The following is a 23397-nucleotide window of genomic DNA, read 5'->3' as shown; positions in this document are numbered from 1 at the left end:
CCACATGACAGGGGAGAAGAAGATGTTCTCCTCCTACGAGAAAAACCATGATCCCCAACGAGCCATCACATTTGGGGATGAAAATCAAGGTTTGGTCAAAGGATTGGGTAAAATTGCTATATCACCTGACCATTCTATTTCAAATGTTTTTCTTTTAGATTCTTTAGATTACAATTTGCTTTCTGTTTCTCAATTATGCAAAATGGGCTACAACTGTCTTTTTACGGATATAGGTGTTACTGTCTTTAGAAGAAGTGATGATTCTGTAGCATTTAAGGGAGTGTTAGAGGGTCAGCTATACTTAGTTGATTTTAATAGAGCTGAACTCGACACTTGCTTAATTGCTAAGACTAACATGGGTTGGCTCTGGCACCGCCCACTAGCCCATGTTGGGATGAAGAACCTTCATAAGCTTCTAAAGGGAGAGCACATTTTGGGACTAACCAATGTTCATTTTGAGAAAGACAGGGTATGTAGCGCATGTCAAGCAGGAAAGCAAGTTGGATAAATCACAAACAAATCACAGTCCGATGAATTATAGCGGAGTGGCTCCCAGAATTCCCGAAGGTGAGCAGTTTGAAGTTCGGTTCCCTGGTGCACCGGACACTGTCTGGTGGCACACCGGACAGTCTGGTGCGCCAGACCAGGGCACACTTCGGTTGTCTTTTGCTCCTTTTATTTGAACCCTTTCTTGGTCTTTTTATTGGTTTGTTGTGAACCTTTGGCACCTGTAAAACTTATAATCTAGAGCAAACTAGTTAGTCCTATTATTTGTGTTGGGCAATTCAACCACCAAAATCAATTAGGAAAAGGTGTAAGCCTATTTCCCTTTCAGTTATCGTGGTATTATATATTCCCGTTGCAACGCACGAGCACTCACCTAGTATAAATAGAAATTAACATCACACCAAACATGGGAACAAACTGCATAATATTATTCTATGACCGAGACGAAAACGTACCTTCAAGAACCACTGAAATTAGAGTTAAAAAAGAAGATATGATTTATCTAAGCTTTTGGATTTATCTTTATACTAAAATTCAATTTCTAGATTTTAATTTATTAAATCCAATGACTATGGATTACATATCCTAATTCTAGAAAGCTTGGGGTCTAACTTGAAATAAAAGGACCTCGTTGTAATGATTCTACCATGGCTGTGGGCGGTGGGTTAAATCCCTAGAAACTCAGGGGCTCTTTAGCAAAAATCCCACGGTGAAGAGGTATCTTTGGATCTCAACCGTCAGGTATGCACCCCATGGCTCAGGTTAGAGCCTAAACCGGTATATTATACGGTCCGTCAGATCGGAGATCAACGACCATGGTTTAATGAAAGACGCGATGAATCCTTACCTACCCGATCTCAGATCAGCGACCCTGGTTCAATGACACGAATCAGTATCCTAGCTCTAATCATGGTCGTTCCTCATCTGATCGACAGCCCCAGGCCATCCCCTACCTCGCGACGCCAGCCAAGGTGGTACCGCCCGAACCCACGACGAAACATCGCTAGAGCTACGTGGTTTCGGTATTCCAGTGCCCATCCTTCAATTAAACATGTGTTGCACGCAATAGATACCAACCCAATTAAATAATATATCATAGATGAATAATAGAATCCCACAATGCAATGCATGACAGTTTAAGTTTTAATTCCATCAATTAATCATGCGAGAGTCTTGAGCCGCTCATGACCGTGAGCACGACTGATATACCAGTTTAACACTCTGCAGAGGTTGCACATATTTACCCAAAAGACTTGTCTCTTTTTTAGCTTGTGTTAGCTAGACCTTTAAACACTCCCAAGGTGAATGGCTAGGGATCCACTGCAAGGCCTTTACAAAATTCCACTAGCTCGAGAAAATCTACCACATTGCTAGGATGAAGGAAGCATAGGCCCTTTTTCCCATGTGCTTCATGTAGCGCTATTCAGACTTGCTAAGGGAGCGCTGAGTTGCCCGACCACTACCTCGTCGGCGAGATTGCCGCCGTGGCTAAAGCAGGTGTCGTCGCGGTCGGCCGATGTATGGAGGGGGAAAGATGACGCGCGGTGGACCGTTGAACGTGTGATGGGCGGTCACAGCTAAACCTAGAAGATACCAGTTCGGATGTGGGGTGCACACTATTGATCTATCATCGGATGGATCTAGATTGATATTCAATACTTTAAATCCAAGCCATCACACTATAATCATGCGGTTCAGGGAGGATCGGGTCATGGGCGTTCGTTGATCGTGGATCTCTGATCATGCGGTCGATGTTGGGTACCGATTCAGATTAATAACAGCCTAATCTGGGTCGTGTGCTTTTGATCCAACGGCTATAGTTGCCCGATACCCCCTCAACCAGCCAACTTTGCAAAAGAGTCCCTGGAAGATTATATTAACTCGTCGTCCATTTTTTTAGTGGAAAGAAAATGAGAATAAATAAGGACTTTTCAGTTTAGCCCCTAGAAGATAATATCAGTATAAAAATGATTCCCAAATGACTAATAAACTTCATAAATTCATAACTAATTTATTTTAACTCCGATTTAAATCGTTCAAATTGTGTTAGCCTCATATTAATATTGTCTACATGATAACAACAATTGTGTTAGTGCTTACAGAAGTAATTAAATACATGTTTATTAAATTTACTTTTCTAAACAAGGTTAATGTGTCATGGAAAATCAACCTATGATTATGGTTTAACTAAAAATATGATTCTAACAAATTTATAACCTAGATTAAAATTAAATTAATATTTTGTTAGGGATATATTTCTCACATGATTTATTAATCAACGTAGACATAGTTTTCGTATTTGATCACATAAAACTTATGAAAACCATAACTCTTCAACCCAAACTTCGATTTTAGTGATTCTCAAACCTACGATCTCGTAGAAACGTGTAGAATATTCTTATGTTGTTTGTTCTCATGTTTGGTGTACTGTTATTTTATGTCCTCCTTGTCTATTTGTATATTTTGCTATGAGTAGCAGTAAGGTCACGAGAATCTGAAGACCAACTTGGTACCTGGGAATCTCGAGTCTAAGGCAAGTTGTGCCCTTGATCACTCCGTTTTACCTAATAATGTTCCTATTAATCACTGTGGCATGCTCAGGTTAATTTGATGGGACCTAATAGGTTTCCCTAGCATTGTTTATCCCCCACCTTATAACAGATGAATTATTCGGTAAATTTGCTATTTCTCTACCTGGTTTTGGGAAACTAATGTTTCATTATGATCATGTTCTAATTATGTTGTTGTTTAATTATTGTTCATGATAAGATCATATTGTTAATTGAAACATGGAGAACCACCCGGGAAAACGGTGCTATCACAAGGGTGGTATGGGACACCCTTGGCTGACTAATTAGAAAAGCTAGTGGAGGACTACCTTACCCGAAAGGGGAAATGACAGTTGGGGAATGGTCGGTATTGGGAGGTTCTCGGGTTGATTTTGCTGTAATGGCTTTTCAGATGGGAGATTCCTATACTGCGCTCCCTAGAAACTGTAGCGGATTTTCTGAAGCTAGTGGAACTTTGTAAAGACCTCGTAGTGTTACCCTGCCTCGCTTCCTTGGTAGAGGTGTATGAGGTCCAATCAACCCCGTGGCAAATGGGTTACACGACTTGTGGGTAAAGATGTGCAACCTCTACAGAGTGTAAAACTGGTATATCAGCCATGCTCACGGTCATGAGCGGTTCGGACACTCACATGATTAATTTATGGAATTAAACTCAATTTGTCATTTACATTACATTGTGGGTGTTGTTATCAATTTTGGATCTATTACTTATTTGGGTTGGTATCTACTCACACTTAGTAACTGCTAATAAAATTTCGACCAACTTTAAAAGTTATGCTCAGCTTTAACCATCTCCTTTGGTAAGCCTTACACTTCACATGAGCTCCCACCTTTGGTGAGTTCATGCACATTATTCCCCACAAGTTATTGAGCGATGAACGTATGTGAGCTCACCCTTGTTGTACTCACATTCTCCCCCCCAGGTCAAGAATAGGTACCGCAGGATGAGACACGTGAAGGATGCTGTGATGAGTTCGTGAGTGGTCTAGGCCGTAGTCTTCCAGTCAACTTTGGGTTGCTGGATCGTTGTCTTCGTATGATATAATTATTTAACTATTTTGTACAGAACTCCTATTACATAGTAAAGATGTGATATTCGTTTCTGTACCATGAATCATCATATGTGTGAGACTAGATCCTAGCACACTTGGTGATTATTCCGCGCCCAGGTTTTGACCCCTAAAATCAGGGTGTGACAACAATTTAACAAAAGACTCTCCCACTATATGTTTTGCAATCATCTTGTCTCTTATGCAATATAGTGGACAAGATCGATGTTCACTAAATTCTTGTGAGCTTTGCCATCACCACTAGAAACATAATGACATAGGTAAGCAATATTTGCTAATCATATCCTATGTCACTCTTGTTAGGTGGCATCTAACCCCCAGATCCCAATATCATGCCTTAGTCCCAAATCTGATTTGATAGCATCATCAAGCAAATCAACACTATGCATATAAATGTTTGACATCCACCCTATTAAGATCGAGATAACAGATGCCACTCTGCTTTAGCGTACCTACCAAATGACGATTATAATCTTTATAGATGCGGTAGTTGGAAGAGCATTAAAGTGAACTCTTAATTTTTCTAAGGCAAGCTATTATATAACATTTAATATGTGACCTAATAGTATGACAAAAAAATAAAGTAGATAATTACACTAAATGTGATATATTATGGCCTTTTGTCTCAATTACCAAGTTCTCATCCTCCGTGCCTTCACGCTCGAGTCCTACATGGTAACATCAAGAATTATGCTATCGCTAGCTAGTAAAAGAATTATATGAAACATTAAGCCAAATATACATTTTGGCTATACAATTCACAATATTTTCTACAAAAACCAAGTTAGACGAAGAACCAGATACTACCGCATGATTTGAAAAGGTTGTCTAAACAATATATGTGTTATATGCAAATGGCGGTCCCGAGACAATCTATGAAAATCTCATTGGATTGATCAAATCAAATTGATTCCTAAGACATTCCAAATACATATATTTTTACCGTCAATTATAGTGACAATCGCGTGAGGTTCAACGTTAATAGTACACCCATGACCCATGTCGAAATGGTTACTTTTTTCAGCCTAAAAGTTACATGCCACTATACAAGCCATCTAGATTAAAAGCTGCACATGGACCTTACCATTAGATGTGCAACGCAGCAAAAAAATAGCGTGGCAATATAGTGAAAGTAGTCGTACGTCGAGCGCGACAATATAAGTAAAAGTAGTCGTATGTATTTGTACCACCATAATTGTTGATAAACAATGCAACAATAGCAGCAATGTCTCCAACACATTCATTGTTGATAAACACTAGGAGGAGATGGAACATTGTGAAATTGGGTTATGGCGGCTTAGGCATCCACAATCGTAGGGAGAGAGTATACATGTACAAACCAGGCCGGCATGATGTGCAGCCCATGGCCTGGCACGCAGGCCGCCGTGCCCGTGCCGGCCCGGCCCGGTGAGCGTGCCGTGCTTGGGCAGGCGGCCTGGCATGCGGTGGTAGCATGGGCCCGGCCTGGTTAGGCGTAGGCACGACATCGGCCCGATCAAAAACGAGGTCGTCACCTACACGGACCCACAGTCGCTCCTTTCTCCTAATTTCAGAACCCTGCTCTGCTCCTTTCTCCTCTCTCGCGGTCGCGGGCGACTCGGCTTGGCGATTTTTTTGCCGCCGCCCACCGTTAGCGCTTGCTGGCGGCCGGCGCCGATGGAGAAGAACTCTGGCCGACGGCCGATGCTAATCTTCCTCTTCCTCTCTTGGTCTGTCCTATCCTCTTCCTTTCTCGCTCCGCTTGTTCACTGTAATGGTGCACCCTAACCCTAACCCTAAACGGCTAAACCTCGATCTGCGCCAAGCTCGCTCCTCTACTTCTGCGGCTCTGTCGTCTGCCTTGTGGTTGGTGGATCCGGTGCTCCGGTGCTGCAGGTAACCCTAAATCTCGTTCTCTCGGTCCTTTCTTCCTTTCTCGCTCCATCGCCGTGAGTCGTTTGTGTGTGTGTCATCTTCCTTCTCGGTCTCTAGGTCTCGTCTTCCTTTCTCGTTCTCTCGCTCTGCCGTCGTGAGCCGTCTTCTTTCTCGTTCTCTCGCTCCGCCGCCGTGAGCACGTAACCCTAACCCTAAGCTCGATTTGTTAAGGTGTGCGCCGTGTGTGTGCGCCACACACCGTGAGGAGCCGGAGAAGTCGACTAAGGCGGTGGCCATGTCCACGGACTCGGCTAACAATGAGCTCAATCTTGATGTCGTGGTCGAGGAGCGGCGGCTTGAAGCACATAACGAGGCAGAGGATGCCCGGTGCCTCCTCCTTGGTCCCGCTACCAACGATCTGGACGGCGCCGGGGCTCAAACGACCCAAACATACACGGGCTCCACAAGCCCAACGGCCGACGCGAGCACCTCTGTCCCTGTGCCTGGTAAACGTTCTAGGAGGAGAGTTCCGACCTCTAAGGTATGGCTACACTTTGTGGAGGTAACTGCGATGCAAAATGGTAAGGAGGTAAGAGTATCTGCCATTTGTCTTCACTACAAGAATAGTGTGTCTGCTAAATCTTCATCTGGAACTGGCCATTTGATTAGACACTTGGATCTTTGCCCTGCTAAGAAAGAGAAGGATAGATCTGGGAAATCTCAGTCTTTGCTTATGAAAGGGAAATAGGGTCAAACCTTTTTCCTAATGATTTTGGTGGTTGAATTGCCCAAACACAAATAATTGGACTAACTAGTTTGCTATAGAATATAAGTTCTACAGGTGCCAAAGGTTCAACACAAACCAATAAAAAGTCCAAGAAAGGGTTCAAAAGAAAGGAGCAAAAGACAACCGAAGGCTGCCCTGGTCTGGCGCACCGGACTGTCCAGTGTGCCATTGGACAGTGTCTGGTGTACCAGGGAGATCAACTCCGAACTTGCCACCTTTGGGTTTCTGGAATTGCCCCTCCGATATAATTCACTGGACTGTCCGGTGTAGCACATGACTGTCCGGTGTGCCATGCGGAGCAACGGCTATCAGCGCCAACGGTCGTCTGCAAAAGTGAACAGTGCAGTGAACAGTGCAGACTGCGTGCGCAGAAGTCAGAGCAGGCACCAGAAGGCACACCGGACAGTGAACAGTGACTGTCCGGTGGCCCCACTCGTCAGAGCTCCAACGGTCGAACCCCAACGGTTGGGTGACGTGGTTGGCGCACCGGACAGTGTCCGGTGGTGCACCAGACTGTCCGGTGCGCCCTTCGACAGCAGCCTTCCCCAACGGCCACTTTGGTGGTTGGGGCTATAAATACCCCCCAACCACCACACTTCAAGGCATCCAAGTTTCCAGCCAACACAATCAATACAAGAGCTAGTGCATTCAATACAAGACACAATTAGAGTGAATCAAAATCTCTCCAAGTCCCAATTCCACTCAAAGCAATAGTGACTAGAAGAGAGAGTTTTGCCGTGTTCTTTTGAGCTCTTGTGCTTGGATCACTTTTCTTCTTCTCCATTTCTTGTTTCCAAGACATTTGTAATCAAGGCAAGAGACACCAATTGTGTGGTGGTCCTTGTGGGGACTAAGTGTCCCAATTGATTGAGAAGAGAAGCTCACTCGGTCTAAGTGACCGTTTGAGAGAGGGAAAGGGTTGAAAGAGATCCGATCTTTGTGACCACCTCAACGGGGAGTAGGTTTGCAAGAACCGAACCTTGGTAAAACAAATCATCGTGTCACTCTTGCTATTTGCTTGTGATTTGTTTTTCGCCCTCTCTTTCGGACTCGATTATATTTCTATCGTTAACCCCGGCTTGTAGTTGTGCTTAAAGTTTATAAATTTTAGATTTTGCCTATTCACCCCCCTCTAGGCGACTTTCAATTGGTATCAGAGCCCGGTACTCCATTAGAGCCTAACCGCTCGAAGTGATGTCGGGAGCTCACGCCAAGAAGGAGACGGTGACCGGCGAGAAACCCGCCACAAGCCACGGAAAGGCTCCATCGGGGGAGTCCGGCAACAAGAGAGAGGAATCGCCTCCCCGCGTCAAGTCACACTGGAGTGGCGACAAGAAGAAGAAAATGAAGAAAGTGGTCTACTATGAGACCGACTCTTCGTCGCCTTCCACCTCCGGCTCCGACACGCCGTCTGTCACTTCTAAGCGCCATGAGCGCAAGAAGTTTAGTAAGATCCCCTTACACTATCCTCGCATTTCCAAACACACTCCTTTACTTTCCGTCCCACTAGGCAAACCACCGGTTTTTAACGGTGAAGATTATTGTATGTGGAGTGATAAAATGAGGCACCATCTAACCTCACTCCACGCTAGCATTTGGGACATTATTGAGTTTGGAGCGCAGGAACCATCTGTGGGGGAAGAAGGCTATGATTCGGACGAGGTAGCCCAAATCCGGCACTTCAACTCCCAAGCCACTAATATACTCCTCGCCTCTCTAAGTCGAGAGGAGTATAATAAGGTGCACGGGTTGAAGAGTGCCAAAGAAATTTGGGACGTGCTCAAGACCGCGCACTGTGGCGGAACCGCCCGAATTATTCCAGCTTAAGTGCCCAAGTCGCACCCTTAAGGGCAGCAACACACTTAGACAGGAATAACCCGTCAGTCCCTCGGATCTAGTCCGATAAAGCCACTTACCAGGATCGAATACCACTAGCTCACTCGAAGGTAAGGCACAGAGAAATACAATAAAACATAATACCACAAATTTAATAAGTATCATTAGTGATTACATTATCGGAGTTTCAAAAATAATAACCATAAATTTTAATGCAGCGGAAATGACTAACGGAGAAAACCGAGTAACATGGCGAAGCCTGGCCACGCTACACCTCCTGGTCCTCTCCTGCGGAAGCAATAACCCACTCGACCGTCTATCCCGGTGGCAGGGATGAAGGCCAAGTCACACCATCAACCAATCAACCTAAGAAGTACCTCCAAAAATTATGCCACAAGCAAGGCTGAGTATACTAATACTCAGCTAGACTTACCCGATGTGAGGAGTCTACTCCTCTACCTCTAGACATGCAGCTGTTTGGCTGAGGGGTTTGGTTTGCCAAAAGCACTAGCTGAATCTAAAATCAAGTTTTAGCTTTTCAAGTTTTAGTATGATCCTTTTAAACTAGATGAGTACCTAGCTATTCATACATGGTATCAAACATTTTATCAATCAACATCTTTTGCCAGTCACCTCATTTCCACTTATTACTCAATGTAGCAGCATGGATCAAGCAGTCTCATTAGCTGCGAGAAGCAGACGATTCGAATCGAGTTTTTATCCTTGCAAGGTAAACCTAAACACACGACATGCAGGGGCACTCTGTCCCCACACACATCAACCGTCCCCATCGATTCCCCGTCAGCAGAGAGGGGCTCACCGCCTTGGCGTACAATGCCTCACTGACCCCGACTGGCCGTCGTGCAGTGACCGCACTTGTACCCACCATAACCGGAATGGGAGACCTCGTCTCAGGTCGCGTGAGGAGGGCAATCTGCTACCAGGTTCACTCAGGTACTAGGCTTACCGATTTACCATATTTCTCGGCATATGTTTAGTACGTTCAAACGCTTGACTCACGGTACCACACCTTAATCCTTATTCCAATTTCCGTCTTGTAGACAACGCATCCCCATGGACCGTTGTCCACAGACCACAATCATTACGATATCAAAATGGATACAACCAATTCCTGACCTCGCGCGAGTGCTAGAAAAATCACTCGACTTCTACCGAGATCCCTAATTATTAAAGCAGCTACTCGACCTAGCATACTAGTATCCATCTCAAAGGGAATCCTGAGTTCATGCAACTAGGGTTTCATTCAACTCCTACACTTAAGTGCACGGTACAAGCCTACAAACATTAAGTGCAGTAAAATAGCATATATAACGGTTATGCATAAACCGGGGCTTGCCTTTAATTTTTAACACTTAGATAGTGTTTGCTGGGGGAGGTACTCGCTTGGCGAGCATCCACTGGTTAAGTCCACCATCCTTCAGTACGTCCACCAACTGCATCTTGTGGTTGGCACCACATCACTTGCACGGTCGTCACCTCTCGGTCCTAAATGAGATGCGGGATGCATATGTATGAATACAATGAAAAATATCACAAGCTATATAAATACATGGCAGCAAACTAACATTTAATTGTAAGACACCGCAACGACTATACGCAAGCGCTAGTTATTCGTACGTTATCGGCGTTCATCATTAACACCATTAACAAGACGACCACATTTTATTTATTTACGTAACACAAATACGATATGACAAGTACACGCACATTTTATTTATTTGGATACGACTTTTTATTAGTTCTCCTATTAATCGCGCAAAAGCATCACCGACCACACAAGTCCAACCAAGACAACGTAAGCTTGAATACGACATAGGCATCACTAACTACGGAACTCCTATATCATAATCAACTAGAGCAAGAAACATACAAAACAAGACACACGTGCATTATTAAGCTTAGTCATGGCAAGTCTACATTTATTTAAGTGCTAACCAAACATTTTTAGCCAAACGGGTGAACTAACAATCAAATGAGCACTAGCAGAATTTTTGGACAGCAATAGAGCAGTTGCTTGTTTTAATCATAACTCTTCAATGGTTAGTCCAAAAATATCAAACTAGGACTTTCTGGAAAGCTTAAAAAGTGCTCTACAACTTTGGTATTGTCATCACAACCTGATTAAACACTTAGCAAGGTCAAAAGGTGTTAACACAACAGCGCTGTCCAGATTTGGACAGATTCAGACTTGCAACTTCAAAAATTCACAACTGAAGATTCAGACATCCAAACAAAGTGATCTTAGACTTTATGGAAAGCTAATTAAATGTTCTACAAATTATTTATAAACATTCCTGGCTGGTTTAGCATGTATCAAGGGTAAAATATACTATGAAGGCTGTGCTGTCCAAAACTGGACAGATTCAGTCTTCACACTTCAAACACATGTAACTTAATCTTCAGACCACCAAAAAGAGTGATCTAAGACTTTTTGGAAAGATCAGAAAAAGTACTACACAACTTTTATAATCACCAAGAAGTGATTCCAGGTTTAATCAAATCAAACCTTACAGTTTTCGAAATCTGTTCTGACAGAGGACAGAACACAGCAAGCAGTTTATAAAATTCATAACTCTTAAACTATCAGGCCTTTAGTTATGAAATTTTAACACAAGCAAGATCAGAAAAGAATCTACAACTTTCTTATAATCTACAAGGACTGATTCAAACATTAATTTAAGCAAACAGTACAGTCTCTGAAATCTGTACAGAAATTGGACAGATTCAGTTACTGAGTTTGTAAAAAGCATAACTCCTAAACTGTCAGTCCTATGGCTGTCAAATTTTAACACAAGTAAGATAATAAAGTTATCTACCACTTTTCTATAGCATATATCTACAGAAAACACAATTTAGTTCATCAAACATACAGCACAACTAAAACAGTGCGTGCAGCCCAAAACAGAAATTAATAAATTTCAGCTCCTATACAATTCAAGAATTGCCATGTTCTAGAGACTTAAATCATTCTAACACTTTGACAATTGTTAGAGTTAAAATAACTAAGTGAGAACTAACATGTAGACTTACTAATTTTTATACAAGTTATTTTGCGCACTAAAAGTACCATACTCAATTAACAATGCATTATCTATAACAATCAATATTGAAGCGCTTTTCACCAATAGTTTGCATTTTAATTTAGACATCACCTAAGCACTACTACTTTTCATTCGCAACCATAATCATACACATTTAGACCACAACAAGCAATTCATCGCGACTACAAACTTAACCAAAGCCATCTAACAAGTCGGTTAACCAGTATAACACTTAGCAAAGTATTTTAGACTTCGCAACTCAAAAACATAGGTGGGAGTAGGTTAATTAGTTTTTATTAACCACTTTCTCAACTTAAACTGGACAACACACAAGTCACCTAAAACACCACATTTTAGGAGACCTAACATGTCGAGCATCAATTTTATAACATAAGTGACTCAACCTCTATCACGCTTGTTCGAATCTATTGGCTAACATTTCCGAAACAACATATCTATCCTTCATCTTCCTAATCATATTGCACAACATAAAATATTTCAATACGCATTCACCCCATAAATAACATCATCATGCATGACTCCGACTTAACCGTAGAGGAAGCGATGACTACTTCGGCATGTCACCACCTCTCTACAGGCCAATTCAATATTAACTACATCGATCGAGTCTCATATCACGCAACACTTATAATTTATTATCTCAATACAACCATATCACGACATGTACTTGGGACACTTCGGTTCAACTTACGCAATTACTACTACATCACAATTCGGCACATATGTTTGATAACACACCTTTCTAAATTTAACCTATCTCATCTTCCAAACACCCAATATATATCACGTAAATTACATTTTTCACCTAATTTAACCTACACCAACGATGAATACATAAAAAAATTAATATAGACTAACTCATTAGCCGAGTGCGGAAGTCACCAAACATGCTTTAGGTTTTATCAAATTTTTGCCACACTAACACATTATTTTACAACGAAGCATTCTAGCAAACAATTTATACATTCCCGATCAATCCCTACGACGCACAAAATAACTATCGCAGCCACATATATATATCCGATCTAACACAAAATAACACATCGGCTCACCATATCAAACCTCGGTCGTGGTTGCTGCACATGTGGCGTGAAGACGAACGCGTCGTCGATCACGGGAGACCGAAGCGAAGTCGAAGGAGCACGACGGGCACCGAGGGCGTGTCAAGGTGGAGCACACACCACGGAGGGGCTGCTGCGGCTGTCGATTGGCGCGACAAAACAGCAAGAACGACGACATCACGGGCACGGCGCGAAGGGGCTGCGCGTCGACGAACAACGTGCAGCAACAACAAGTGTGTAGCTACGCGAGGGGGCATTTTTGTTGAGCGTGGCGAGTGCGGGGTGGAGGGGAGTGTCGCGGCTGCTATGTTGGCGCTGCTGCGAGGGGGTGTACACGAAGGCGAGGTCGATGGCGAATGCGACACGACTGCTGTCCTACTGCGACACCACGCGGGCGAGCGCAGCGAGTCGAGCGCGTGACGCGGAGGGGCTGCTGTTTTCTATGGGAGATGTGCAGTAGCGAAGCTCGACACAACGCAAGGCAAGGGACGAAGCTGCTGCAGTGCGTGGCTTGCTGCGCATTTTGCCGAACAGCCGGCGGGCACCACGACGAACAGCGAGGAAGGGGGCTCGCTGCTGGAATTCTGGGCGTCCATGGAGAAGAAGCTCCTGCGCGCTGGCTGTTTTGTGGGGTAGAGAGAAGGAGCAGAGGCGTCGCGCCCTGGCTGCCAGCAGCCGAGAGAGCAGAGCGAGGGAAAAAAAATGGAGCAGCGGTCAAGTGGAGCAGCCGTTCCTGGCATAGGAGCTCGGCCTGGAGGAAGGAGCCGAGGGGGAGAAGGGAGGCCGACCATGGGAGGAGGAGCTGCTGCTCCTGCGGCAAGGGACAGAGGGAGGAAGGAGACCGACTGGAGCAGCACGCCATGGGAGAGAGAGGTGGATGAGCTGCTGCTCGCCATGGAGAAGAGAGGCAGCGCCATGGCTGCTGCTGCGCGCAGGGAGTAGAGGGAGGTGCCTGCTGGCTTGAGGAAGAAGAAGGGGAGGAGGGCGCCATGGAGAGGAGCACGGCTCCCTGCTGCTGCTGCCGTGGGATGCCTGCTGCGCGATGGAGAAGAAGACAGGGAGAGAAGAAAGTGGCGGCCAGGGAAAAATGAGGGGTGGGAGTGAAAGATTTCCAAGTGAGCACCCCTATTTATAGAAGAAGCCCTAGGGTTAGGGTTTTGAATTGGGCCCAATTGGGCTGGGTTGGGCTGGCCCAAACACGAAATCGGGCTGCGTTAAATTATTTTCCGGAATAAAAATGTTCCTGCGGATTCCGTTTGTATGCAAAACAGCGTGAACTAGAGTTCGGACGAACGGACGGTTACGCAATTTACTCGGCCGAGAGTCTGTTTCGAATTTGCTCGGAAATAACTCCCTACGCGTGATTCGAAAATAAATTGTCCTGAGATTTGATCGGTTTTGGATTTTTTTTTTGTCGGAGAAGGCGAATCATTATATTTAAAAATTGCTGTCGATACGGGGTTTTGAGTTTGGTTCGGACATGAGATAATTGGCCGAGTAGGATAAAATTGATTAGAGGACGACATATCGAGTATTCCGCCTGAGAGTACGGATCCAGATAAAATAGTCGGGCATCAGTCGAAGTCCGAGGAATTGGATTTGGGCACAGCTCGACTAGCAACTGTCGAGCGTTTGATTACATGAGCTTTTAGACGAGATTTATAAATCGAGATTGAATATTGAGATTGCATTCGTTCCGAGAATAAAAGTTTTAACACGCTCCAAAATTGGCTGTTTCTCGCGATCGAATAACTCTGAATTCGGTGAACTTCCAAGAGAAAGCCTGATAAACAGAGATAGGCACGATCGAGAAATAGTATTTTTCACTGAGCATCCGAGATTAGGATAAATCTCCTGATTTAACACGAAATTGACACCTGGGGTGTCACAGCCTTCCCCCCTTAAAAAGAATCTCGTCCCGAGATTCGAATGAGGATCTTCAAGGGTGGAGAAGCATGTAACTCCCAGGCTGAAGAGAGATGCAAATTAATGAGATGGGATTTGATAAGATAATGAAGATAGATTTGGATAGAATATCGCGACATGTTGAGACAAAATGCAGCGATCACTCTGAGAGTGTCCACAAAAGATAGCACATCGGTGTAGTCTTATAATGGATCACAACTATTAATCGCGATACCAGCGCGTGCCGAGTAGCTCAACCATGTGTGCACCATAGTAGGCTCTCGGTCTCGTCGCGGCACCATCAGTCGTTAGTCATGACACCATTACCAAACGCAACCAATAAGAAATTTATACAGCACAGATAGATAGAGCCCATGAGGGTATGGCTCAGAAAATAAGAATGTGACCGGAGTTAAAGCAAAGATCATTGGCAAAAGAGCATCACATGAAATTTTTCTTCAACTCAGAGAACTATTTTATGATCAACATGGAGATTATCATATCAGATATTAGCACGAGATTTGATATGAGGATGAACCGACCATGAGATCAAAATAGATTGTTAAGCTTTTAGAGACATGAGAGGACAAAGGACAACAGCGAAATCCATTAATCCACATGGATATGCCATTTAAAGATAAGGTTGGCAAAAACAACGTCATGATGCCTAGAGAAAGAGCATCGGAAAGACTAGAAATGAGAGATTAGATTGATCGACATCCGATACTTGAGAATGGGTTATAGCGGATAACTAGATAATATGGCAGAATCATAGAGGATCCCGAGATTCGGATGATAAAGCCAACATGATTCACAAGAACGAGGATTACCAGATCCAGGCTAAAGGAGAGGTAGGCAAACCGGATCAGCTAGGATGATTAACAGAAATGCTATGATGTTTTAGGGGCAAGGATTTATGGAAAGAAACATGACCTTGATAGGGTTTGCGTAACTAGACACCAACAACAAATATTTTTTTTTGACACAAGTGCACAAGGAGACTTGGGTTGGTCTAGCGGTCAAGCTGTGGGGGTCTATAAGCTGTGCAGGTGTAACTTCAAGCGTAAAACACACAAGGGTTAGAAAATACCAACACAAGCAGGATTTTTTTAAGAGGTTTCACTTGCTAACCACTAGGCTGGTTAAAGTGGGGGTCTTTTATGGGCAAAACAGGCAACAATTTTTATTGGTTAGAGACAAAATGTATTAAATAGTTACCGTACCTCCTAGACAGCATGGCAAGGAGAACACATAACACAACCTACTCAAGACTATCATAACAACATAGGACAAGGCACTTCTTACAGCTCCTAACATAGCAGTACATCACATTATTCACAATTTCTTATTATTGGAATAAAGGTGAGAGAAGCATGTTGATGCACAAATAATGATTATGCAACAATCATGATGCATGCTCATTCTAGTCGTCTTCTCAGACCTAACTAATTTTTCGGGTGCTTCTACAGCATCCTATTTAATAGAGTAGTAGCCTTTATGGCCTATATAACTAGCCACCTAGCTACCCATCTAATTCCTAAGGCTTCACGTCCTAGGTCTATCCTGATCGTCCTGACGATCTATCCAACATTGGTTTCTAGCAAGTTTTACTTTTAGAAAAGGTTGGTAATCATGATTTATTGACTTCTCTGTGATGGTATTCGCTCCGATACCAGCTGTGGCGGAACCGCCCGAATTATTCCAGCTTAAGTGCCCAAGTCGCACCCTTAAGGGCAGCAACACACTTAGACAGGAATAACCCGTCAGTCCCTCGGATCTAGTCCGATAAAGCCACTTACCAGGATCGAATACCACTAGCTCACTCGAAGGTGAGGCACAGAGAAATACAATAAAACATAATACCACAAATTTAATAAGTAGCATTAGTGATTACATTATCGGAGTTTCAAAAATAATAACCATAAATTTTAATGCAGCGGAAATGACTAACAGAGAAAACCGAGTAACATGGCGAAGCCTGGCCACGCTACACCTCCTGGTCCTCTCCTGCGGAAGCAATAACCCACTCGACCGTCTATCCCGGTGGCAGGGATGAAGGCCAAGTCACACCATCAACCAATCAACCTAAGAAGTACCTGCAAAAATTATGCCACAAGCAAGGCTGAGTATACTAATACTCAGCTAGACTTACCCGATGTGAGGAGTCTACTCCTCTACCTCTAGACATGCAGCTGTTTGGCTGAGGGGTTTGGTTTGCCAAAAGCACTAGCTGAATCTAAAATCAAGTTTTAGCTTTTCAAGTTTTAGTATGATCCTTTTAAACTAGATGAGTACCTAGCTATTCATACATGGTATCAAACATTTTATCAATCAACATCTTTTGCCAGTCACCTCATTTCCACTTATTACTCAATGTAGCAGCATGGATCAAGCAGTCTCATTAGCTGCGAGAAGTAGACGATTCGAATCGAGTTTTTATCCTTGCAAGATAAACCTAAACACACGACATGCAGGGGCACTCTGTCCCCACACACATCAACCGTCCCCATCGATTCCCCGTCAGCAGAGAGGGGCTCACCGCCTTGGCGTACAATGCCTCACTGACCCCGACTGGCCGTCGTGCAGTGACCGCACTTGTACCCACCATAACCGGAATGGGAGACCTCGTCTCAGGTCGCGTGAGGAGGGCAATCTGCTGCCAGGTTCACTCAGGTACTAGGCTTACCGATTTACCATATTTCTCGGCATATGTTTAGTACGTTCAAACGCTTGACTCACGGTACCACACCTTAATCCTTATTCCAATTTCCGTCTTGTAGACAACGCATCCCCATGGACCGTTGTCCACAGACCACAATCATTACGATATCAAAATGGATACAACCAATTCCTGACCTCGCGCGAGTGCTAGAAAAATCACTCGACTTCTACCGAGATCCCTAATTATTAAAGCAGCTACTCGACCTAGCATACTAGTATCCATCTCAAAGGGAATCCTGAGTTCATGCAACTAGGGTTTCATTCAACTCCTACACTTAAGTGCACGGTACAAGCCTACAAACATTAAGTGCAGTAAAATAGCATATATAACGGTTATGCATAAAACCGGGGCTTGCCTTTAATTTTTAACACTTAGATAGTGTTTGCTGGGGGAGGTACTCGCTTGGCGAGCATCCACTGGTTAAGTCCACCATCCTTCAGTACGTCCACCAACTGCATCTTGTGGTTGGCACCACATCACTTGCACGGTCGTCACCTCTCGGTCCTAAATGAGATGCGGGATGCATATGTATGAATACAATGAAAAATATCACAAGCTATATAAATACATGGCAGCAAACTAACATTTAATTGTAAGACACCGCAACGACTATACGCAAGCGCTAGTTATTCGTACGTTATCGGCGTTCATCATTAACACCATTAACAAGACGACCACATTTTATTTATTTACGTAACACAAATATGATATGACAAGTACACGCACATTTTATTTATTTGGATACGACTTTTTATTAGTTCTCCCATTAATCGCGCAAAAGCATCACCGACCACACAAGTCCAACCAAGACAACGTAAGCTTGAATACGACATAGGCATCACTAACTACGGAACTCCTATATCATAATCAACTAGAGCAAGAAACATACAAAACAAGACACACGTGCATTATTAAGCTTAGTCATGGCAAGTCTACATTTATTTAAGTGCTAACCAAACATTTTTAGCCAAACGGGTGAACTAACAATCAAATGAGCACTAGCAGAATTTTTGGACAGCAATAGAGCAGTTGCTTGTTTTAATCATAACTTTTCAATGGTTAGTCCAAAAATATCAAACTAGGACTTTCTGGAAAGCTTAAAAAGTGCTCTACAACTTTGGTATTGTCATCACAACCTGATTAAACACTTAGCAAGGTCAAAAGGTGTTAACACAACAGCGCTGTCCAGATTTGGACAGATTCAGACTTGCAACTTCAAAAATTCACAACTGAAGATTCAGACATCCAAACAAAGTGATCTTAGACTTTATGGAAAGCTAATTAAATGTTCTACAAATTATTTATAAACATTCCTGGCTGGTTTAGCATGTATCAAGGGTAAAATATACTATGAAGGCTGTGCTGTCCAAAACTGGACAGATTCAGTCTTCACACTTCAAACACATGTAACTTAATCTTCAGACCACCAAAAAGAGTGATCTAAGACTTTTTGGAAAGATCAGAAAAAGTACTACACAACTTTTATAATCACCAAGAAGTGATTCCAGGTTTAATCAAATCAAACCTTACAGTTTTCGAAATCTGTTCTGATAGAGGACAGAACACAGCAAGCAGTTTATAAAATTCATAACTCTTAAACTATCAGGCCTTTAGTTATGAAATTTTAACACAAGCAAGATCAGAAAAGAATCTACAACTTTCTTATAATCTACAAGGACTGATTCAAACATTAATTTAAGCAAACAGTACAGTCTCTGAAATCTGTACAGAAATTGGACAGATTCAGTTACTGAGTTTGTAAAAAGCATAACTCCTAAACTGTCAGTCCTATGGCTGTCAAATTTTAACACAAGTAAGATAATAAAGTTATCTACCACTTTTCTATAGCATATATCTACAGAAAACACAATTTAGTTCATCAAACATACAGCACAACTAAAACAGTGCGTGCAGCCCAAAACAGAAATTAATAAATTTCAGCTCCTATACAATTCAAGAATTGCCATGTTCTAGAGACTTAAATCATTCTAACACTTTGACAATTGTTAGAGTTAAAATAACTAAGTGAGAACTAACATGTAGACTTACTAATTTTTATACAAGTTATTTTGCGCACTAAAAGTACCATACTCAATTAACAATGCATTATCTATAACAATCAATATTGAAGCGCTTTTCACCAATAGTTTGCATTTTAATTTAGACATCACCTAAGCACTACTACTTTTCATTCGCAACCATAATCATACACATTTAGACCACAACAAGCAATTCATCGCGACTACAAACTTAACCAAAGCCATCTAACAAGTCGGTTAACCAGTATAACACTTAGCAAAGTATTTTAGACTTCGCAACTCAAAAACATAGGTGGGAGTAGGTTAATTAGTTTTTATTAACCACTTTCTCAACTTAAACTGGACAACACACAAGTCACCTAAAACACCACATTTTAGGAGACCTAACATGTCGAGCATCAATTTTATAACATAAGTGACTCAACCTCTATCACGCTTGTTCGAATCTATTGGCTAACATTTCCGAAACAACATATCTATCCTTCATCTTCCTAATCATATTGCACAACATAAAATATTTCAATACGCATTCACCCCATAAATAACATCATCATGCATGACTCCGACTTAACCGTAGAGGAAGCGATGACTACTTCGGCATGTCACCACCTCTCTACAGGCCAATTCAATATTAACTACATCGATCGAGTCTCATATCACGCAACACTTATAATTTATTATCTCAATACAACCATATCACGACATGTACTTGGGACACTTCGGTTCAACTTACGCAATTACTACTACATCACAATTCGGCACATATGTTTGATAACACACCTTTCTAAATTTAACCTATCTCATCTTCCAAACACCCAATATATATCACGTAAATTACATTTTTCACCTAATTTAACCTACACCAACGATGAATACATAAAAAAATTAATATAGACTAACTCATTAGCCGAGTGCGGAAGTCACCAAACATGCTTTAGGTTTTATCAAATTTTTGCCACACTAACACATTATTTTACAACGAAGCATTCTAGCAAACAATTTATACATTCCCGATCAATCCCTACGACGCACAAAATAACTATCGCAGCCACATATATATATCCGATCTAACACAAAATAACACATCGGCTCACCATATCAAACCTCGGTCGTGGTTGCTGCACATGTGGCGTGAAGACGAACGCGTCGTCGATCACGGGAGACCGAAGCGAAGTCGAAGGAGCACGACGGGCACCGAGGGCGTGTCAAGGTGGAGCACACGCCACGGAGGGGCTGCTGCGGCTGTCGATTGGCGCGACAAAACAGCAAGAACGACGACATCACGGGCACGGCGCGAAGGGGCTGCGCGTCGACGAACAACGTGCAGCAACAACAAGTGTGTAGCTACGCGAGGGGGCATTTTTGTTGAGCGTGGCGAGTGCGGGGTGGAGGGGAGTGTCGCGGCTGCTATGTTGGCGCTGCTGCGAGGGGGTGTACACGAAGGCGAGGTCGATGGCGAATGCGACACGACTGCTGTCCTACTGCGACACCACGCGGGCGAGCGCAGCGAGTCGAGCGCGTGACGCGGAGGGGCTGCTGTTTTCTATGGGAGATGTGCAGTAGCGAAGCTCGACACAACGCAAGGCAAGGGACGAAGCTGCTGCAGTGCGTGGCTTGCTGCGCATTTTGCCGAACAGCCGGCGGGCACCACGACGAACAGCGAGGAAGGGGGCTCGCTGCTGGAATTCTGGGCGTCCATGGAGAAGAAGCTCCTGCGCGCTGGCTGTTTTGTGGGGTAGAGAGAAGGAGCAGAGGCGTCGCGCCCTGGCTGCCAGCAGCCGAGAGAGCAGAGCGAGGGAAAAAAATGGAGCAGCGGTCAAGTGGAGCAGCCGTTCCTGGCATAGGAGCTCGGCCTGGAGGAAGGAGCCGAGGGGGAGAAGGGAGGCCGACCATGGGAGGAGGAGCTGCTGCTCCTGCGGCAAGGGACAGAGGGAGGAAGGAGACCGACTGGAGCAGCACGCCATGGGAGAGAGAGGTGGATGAGCTGCTGCTCGCCATGGAGAAGAGAGGCAGCGCCATGGCTGCTGCTGCGCGCAGGGAGTAGAGGGAGGTGCCTGCTGGCTTGAGGAAGAAGAAGGGGAGGAGGGCGCCATGGAGAGGAGCACGGCTCCCTGCTGCTGCTGCCGTGGGATGCCTGCTGCGCGATGGAGAAGAAGACAGGGAGAGAAGAAAGTGGCGGCCAGGGAAAAATGAGGGGTGGGAGTGAAAGATTTCCAAGTGAGCACCCCTATTTATAGAAGAAGCCCTAGGGTTAGGGTTTTGAATTGGGCCCAATTGGGCTGGGTTGGGCTGGCCCAAACACGAAATCGGGCTGCGTTAAATTATTTTCCGGAATAAAAATGTTCCTGCGGATTCCGTTTGTATGCAAAACAGCGTGAACTAGAGTTCGGACGAACGGACGGTTACGCAATTTACTCGGCCGAGAGTCTGTTTCGAATTTGCTCGGAAATAACTCCCTACGCGTGATTCGAAAATAAATTATCCTGAGATTTGATCGGTTTTGGATTTTTTTTGTCGGAGAAGGCGAATCATTATATTTAAAAATTGCTGTCGATACGGGGTTTTGAGTTTGGTTCGGACATGAGATAATTGGCCGAGTAGGATAAAATTGATTAGAGGACGACATATCAAGTATTCCGTCTGAGAGTACGGATCCAGATAAAATAGTCGGGCATCAGTCGAAGTCCGAGGAATTGGATTTGGGCACAGCTCGACTAGCAACTGTCGAGCGTTTGATTACATGAACTTTTAGACGAGATTTATAAATCGAGATTGAATATTGAGATTGCATTCGTTCCGAGAATAAAAGTTTTAACACGCTCCAAAATTGGCTGTTTCTCGCGATCGAATAACTCTGAATTCGGTGAACTTCCAAGAGAAAGCCTGATAAACAGAGATAGGCACGATCGAGAAATAGTATTTTTCACTGAGCATCCGAGATTAGGATAAATCTCCTGACTTAACACGAAATTGACACCTGGGGTGTCACACGCACGAAGGAGATGAGGTGACCAATATCACTAAGAGGGAAACAATCGAGGGGGAGGTCGGTCGATTCATGCTTCACCAAGGGGAGGAGCCACAAGCCATGTACAACCGGCTCAAAACCTTGGTGAACCAAGTGCGCAACCTCGGGAGCACAAAATGGGATGACCATGAAATGGTTAAGGTTATTCTAAGATCACTCGTTTTTCTTAATCCTACTCAAGTTCAATTAATTTGTGGTGATCCTAGATATAAGCTAATGTCTCCCGAGGAAGTGATAGGAAATTTTGTGAGCTTTGAGTTAATGATCAAAGGCTCCAAACAAATCATCGAGCGAGGCGCTACCACCACACCCGAGGTGCAACCCGTCGCCTTCAAAGCGACGGAGGAGAAGAAGGAGGAGTCTACGTCGAGTAGGCTTCCCATCGACGCCTCCAAGCTCGACAATGAGGAGATGGCTTTAATCATCAAAAGCTTTCGCCAAATCCTCAAGCAAAGGAAGGGGAGAGATTACAAGCCCCGTTCCAAGATGGTTTGCTACAAGTGTGGTAAGCCCGGTCATTTTATTGCTAAATGTCCATTATCAAGTGATAGTGATAGGGGCGACGACAAGAAGGGAAGAAGGAAGGAGAAGAAGAAGTATTACAAGAAGAAGGGCGGCGATGCCCATGTTTGTCGGGAGTGGGACTCCGACGAGAGCTCCACCGACTCCTCCTCCGACGAGGACGCCGTCAACATCGCCGTCAACAAGGGTCTCCTCTTCCCCAACGTCGGCCACAAGTGCCTCATGGCAAAGGACGGCAAAAGAAGGTAAAATCTAGAGCCTCCACTAAATATGCAACATCTAGTGATGAGGATAACTCTAGTGACGATGAGGATAATTTACTTGCCCTTTTTGCCAACCTAAACATGCAACAAAAGGAAAAATTAAATGAACTGATAGGTGCTATTCATGAGAAGGATGAACTCTTGGATAGC

The 23397-nt window shown here is 43.8% G+C and overlaps 1 protein-coding gene and 1 pseudogene across 1 annotated transcript; both read right to left on the bottom strand.

The window, feature by feature from the left end:
• Window positions 1-13121: 13121 nt before the first annotated feature.
• LOC109944047 (uncharacterized) lies at window positions 13122-13787 on the bottom strand (annotated as a pseudogene).
• Window positions 13210-21903, bottom strand: LOC118476394 (uncharacterized). Its single transcript, XM_035965404.1, has 2 exons — window positions 20529-21903; window positions 13210-17899 (listed from the first exon to the last, which is right to left on the bottom strand). Exon 1 carries the CDS (start codon window positions 21525-21527, stop codon window positions 20913-20915), a length of 615 nt encoding a protein of 204 aa, XP_035821297.1. The 5' UTR covers window positions 21528-21903; the 3' UTR covers window positions 13210-17899; window positions 20529-20912.
• Window positions 21904-23397: the final 1494 nt, after the last annotated feature.

This window comes from Zea mays, chromosome 2 (genome assembly GCF_902167145.1).
Source record: "Zea mays cultivar B73 chromosome 2, Zm-B73-REFERENCE-NAM-5.0, whole genome shotgun sequence".
NCBI lineage: Eukaryota > Viridiplantae > Streptophyta > Magnoliopsida > Poales > Poaceae > Zea > Zea mays.
This window is presented reverse-complemented; position numbering and strand designations above follow the sequence as displayed.

What these genes read in the sequence shown, in the direction of transcription:
- LOC118476394 (XM_035965404.1), bottom strand. Translation starts at nt 21,527, where the DNA reads ATGGCGCCCTCCTCCCCTTCTTCTTCCTCAAGCCAGCAGGCACCTCCC.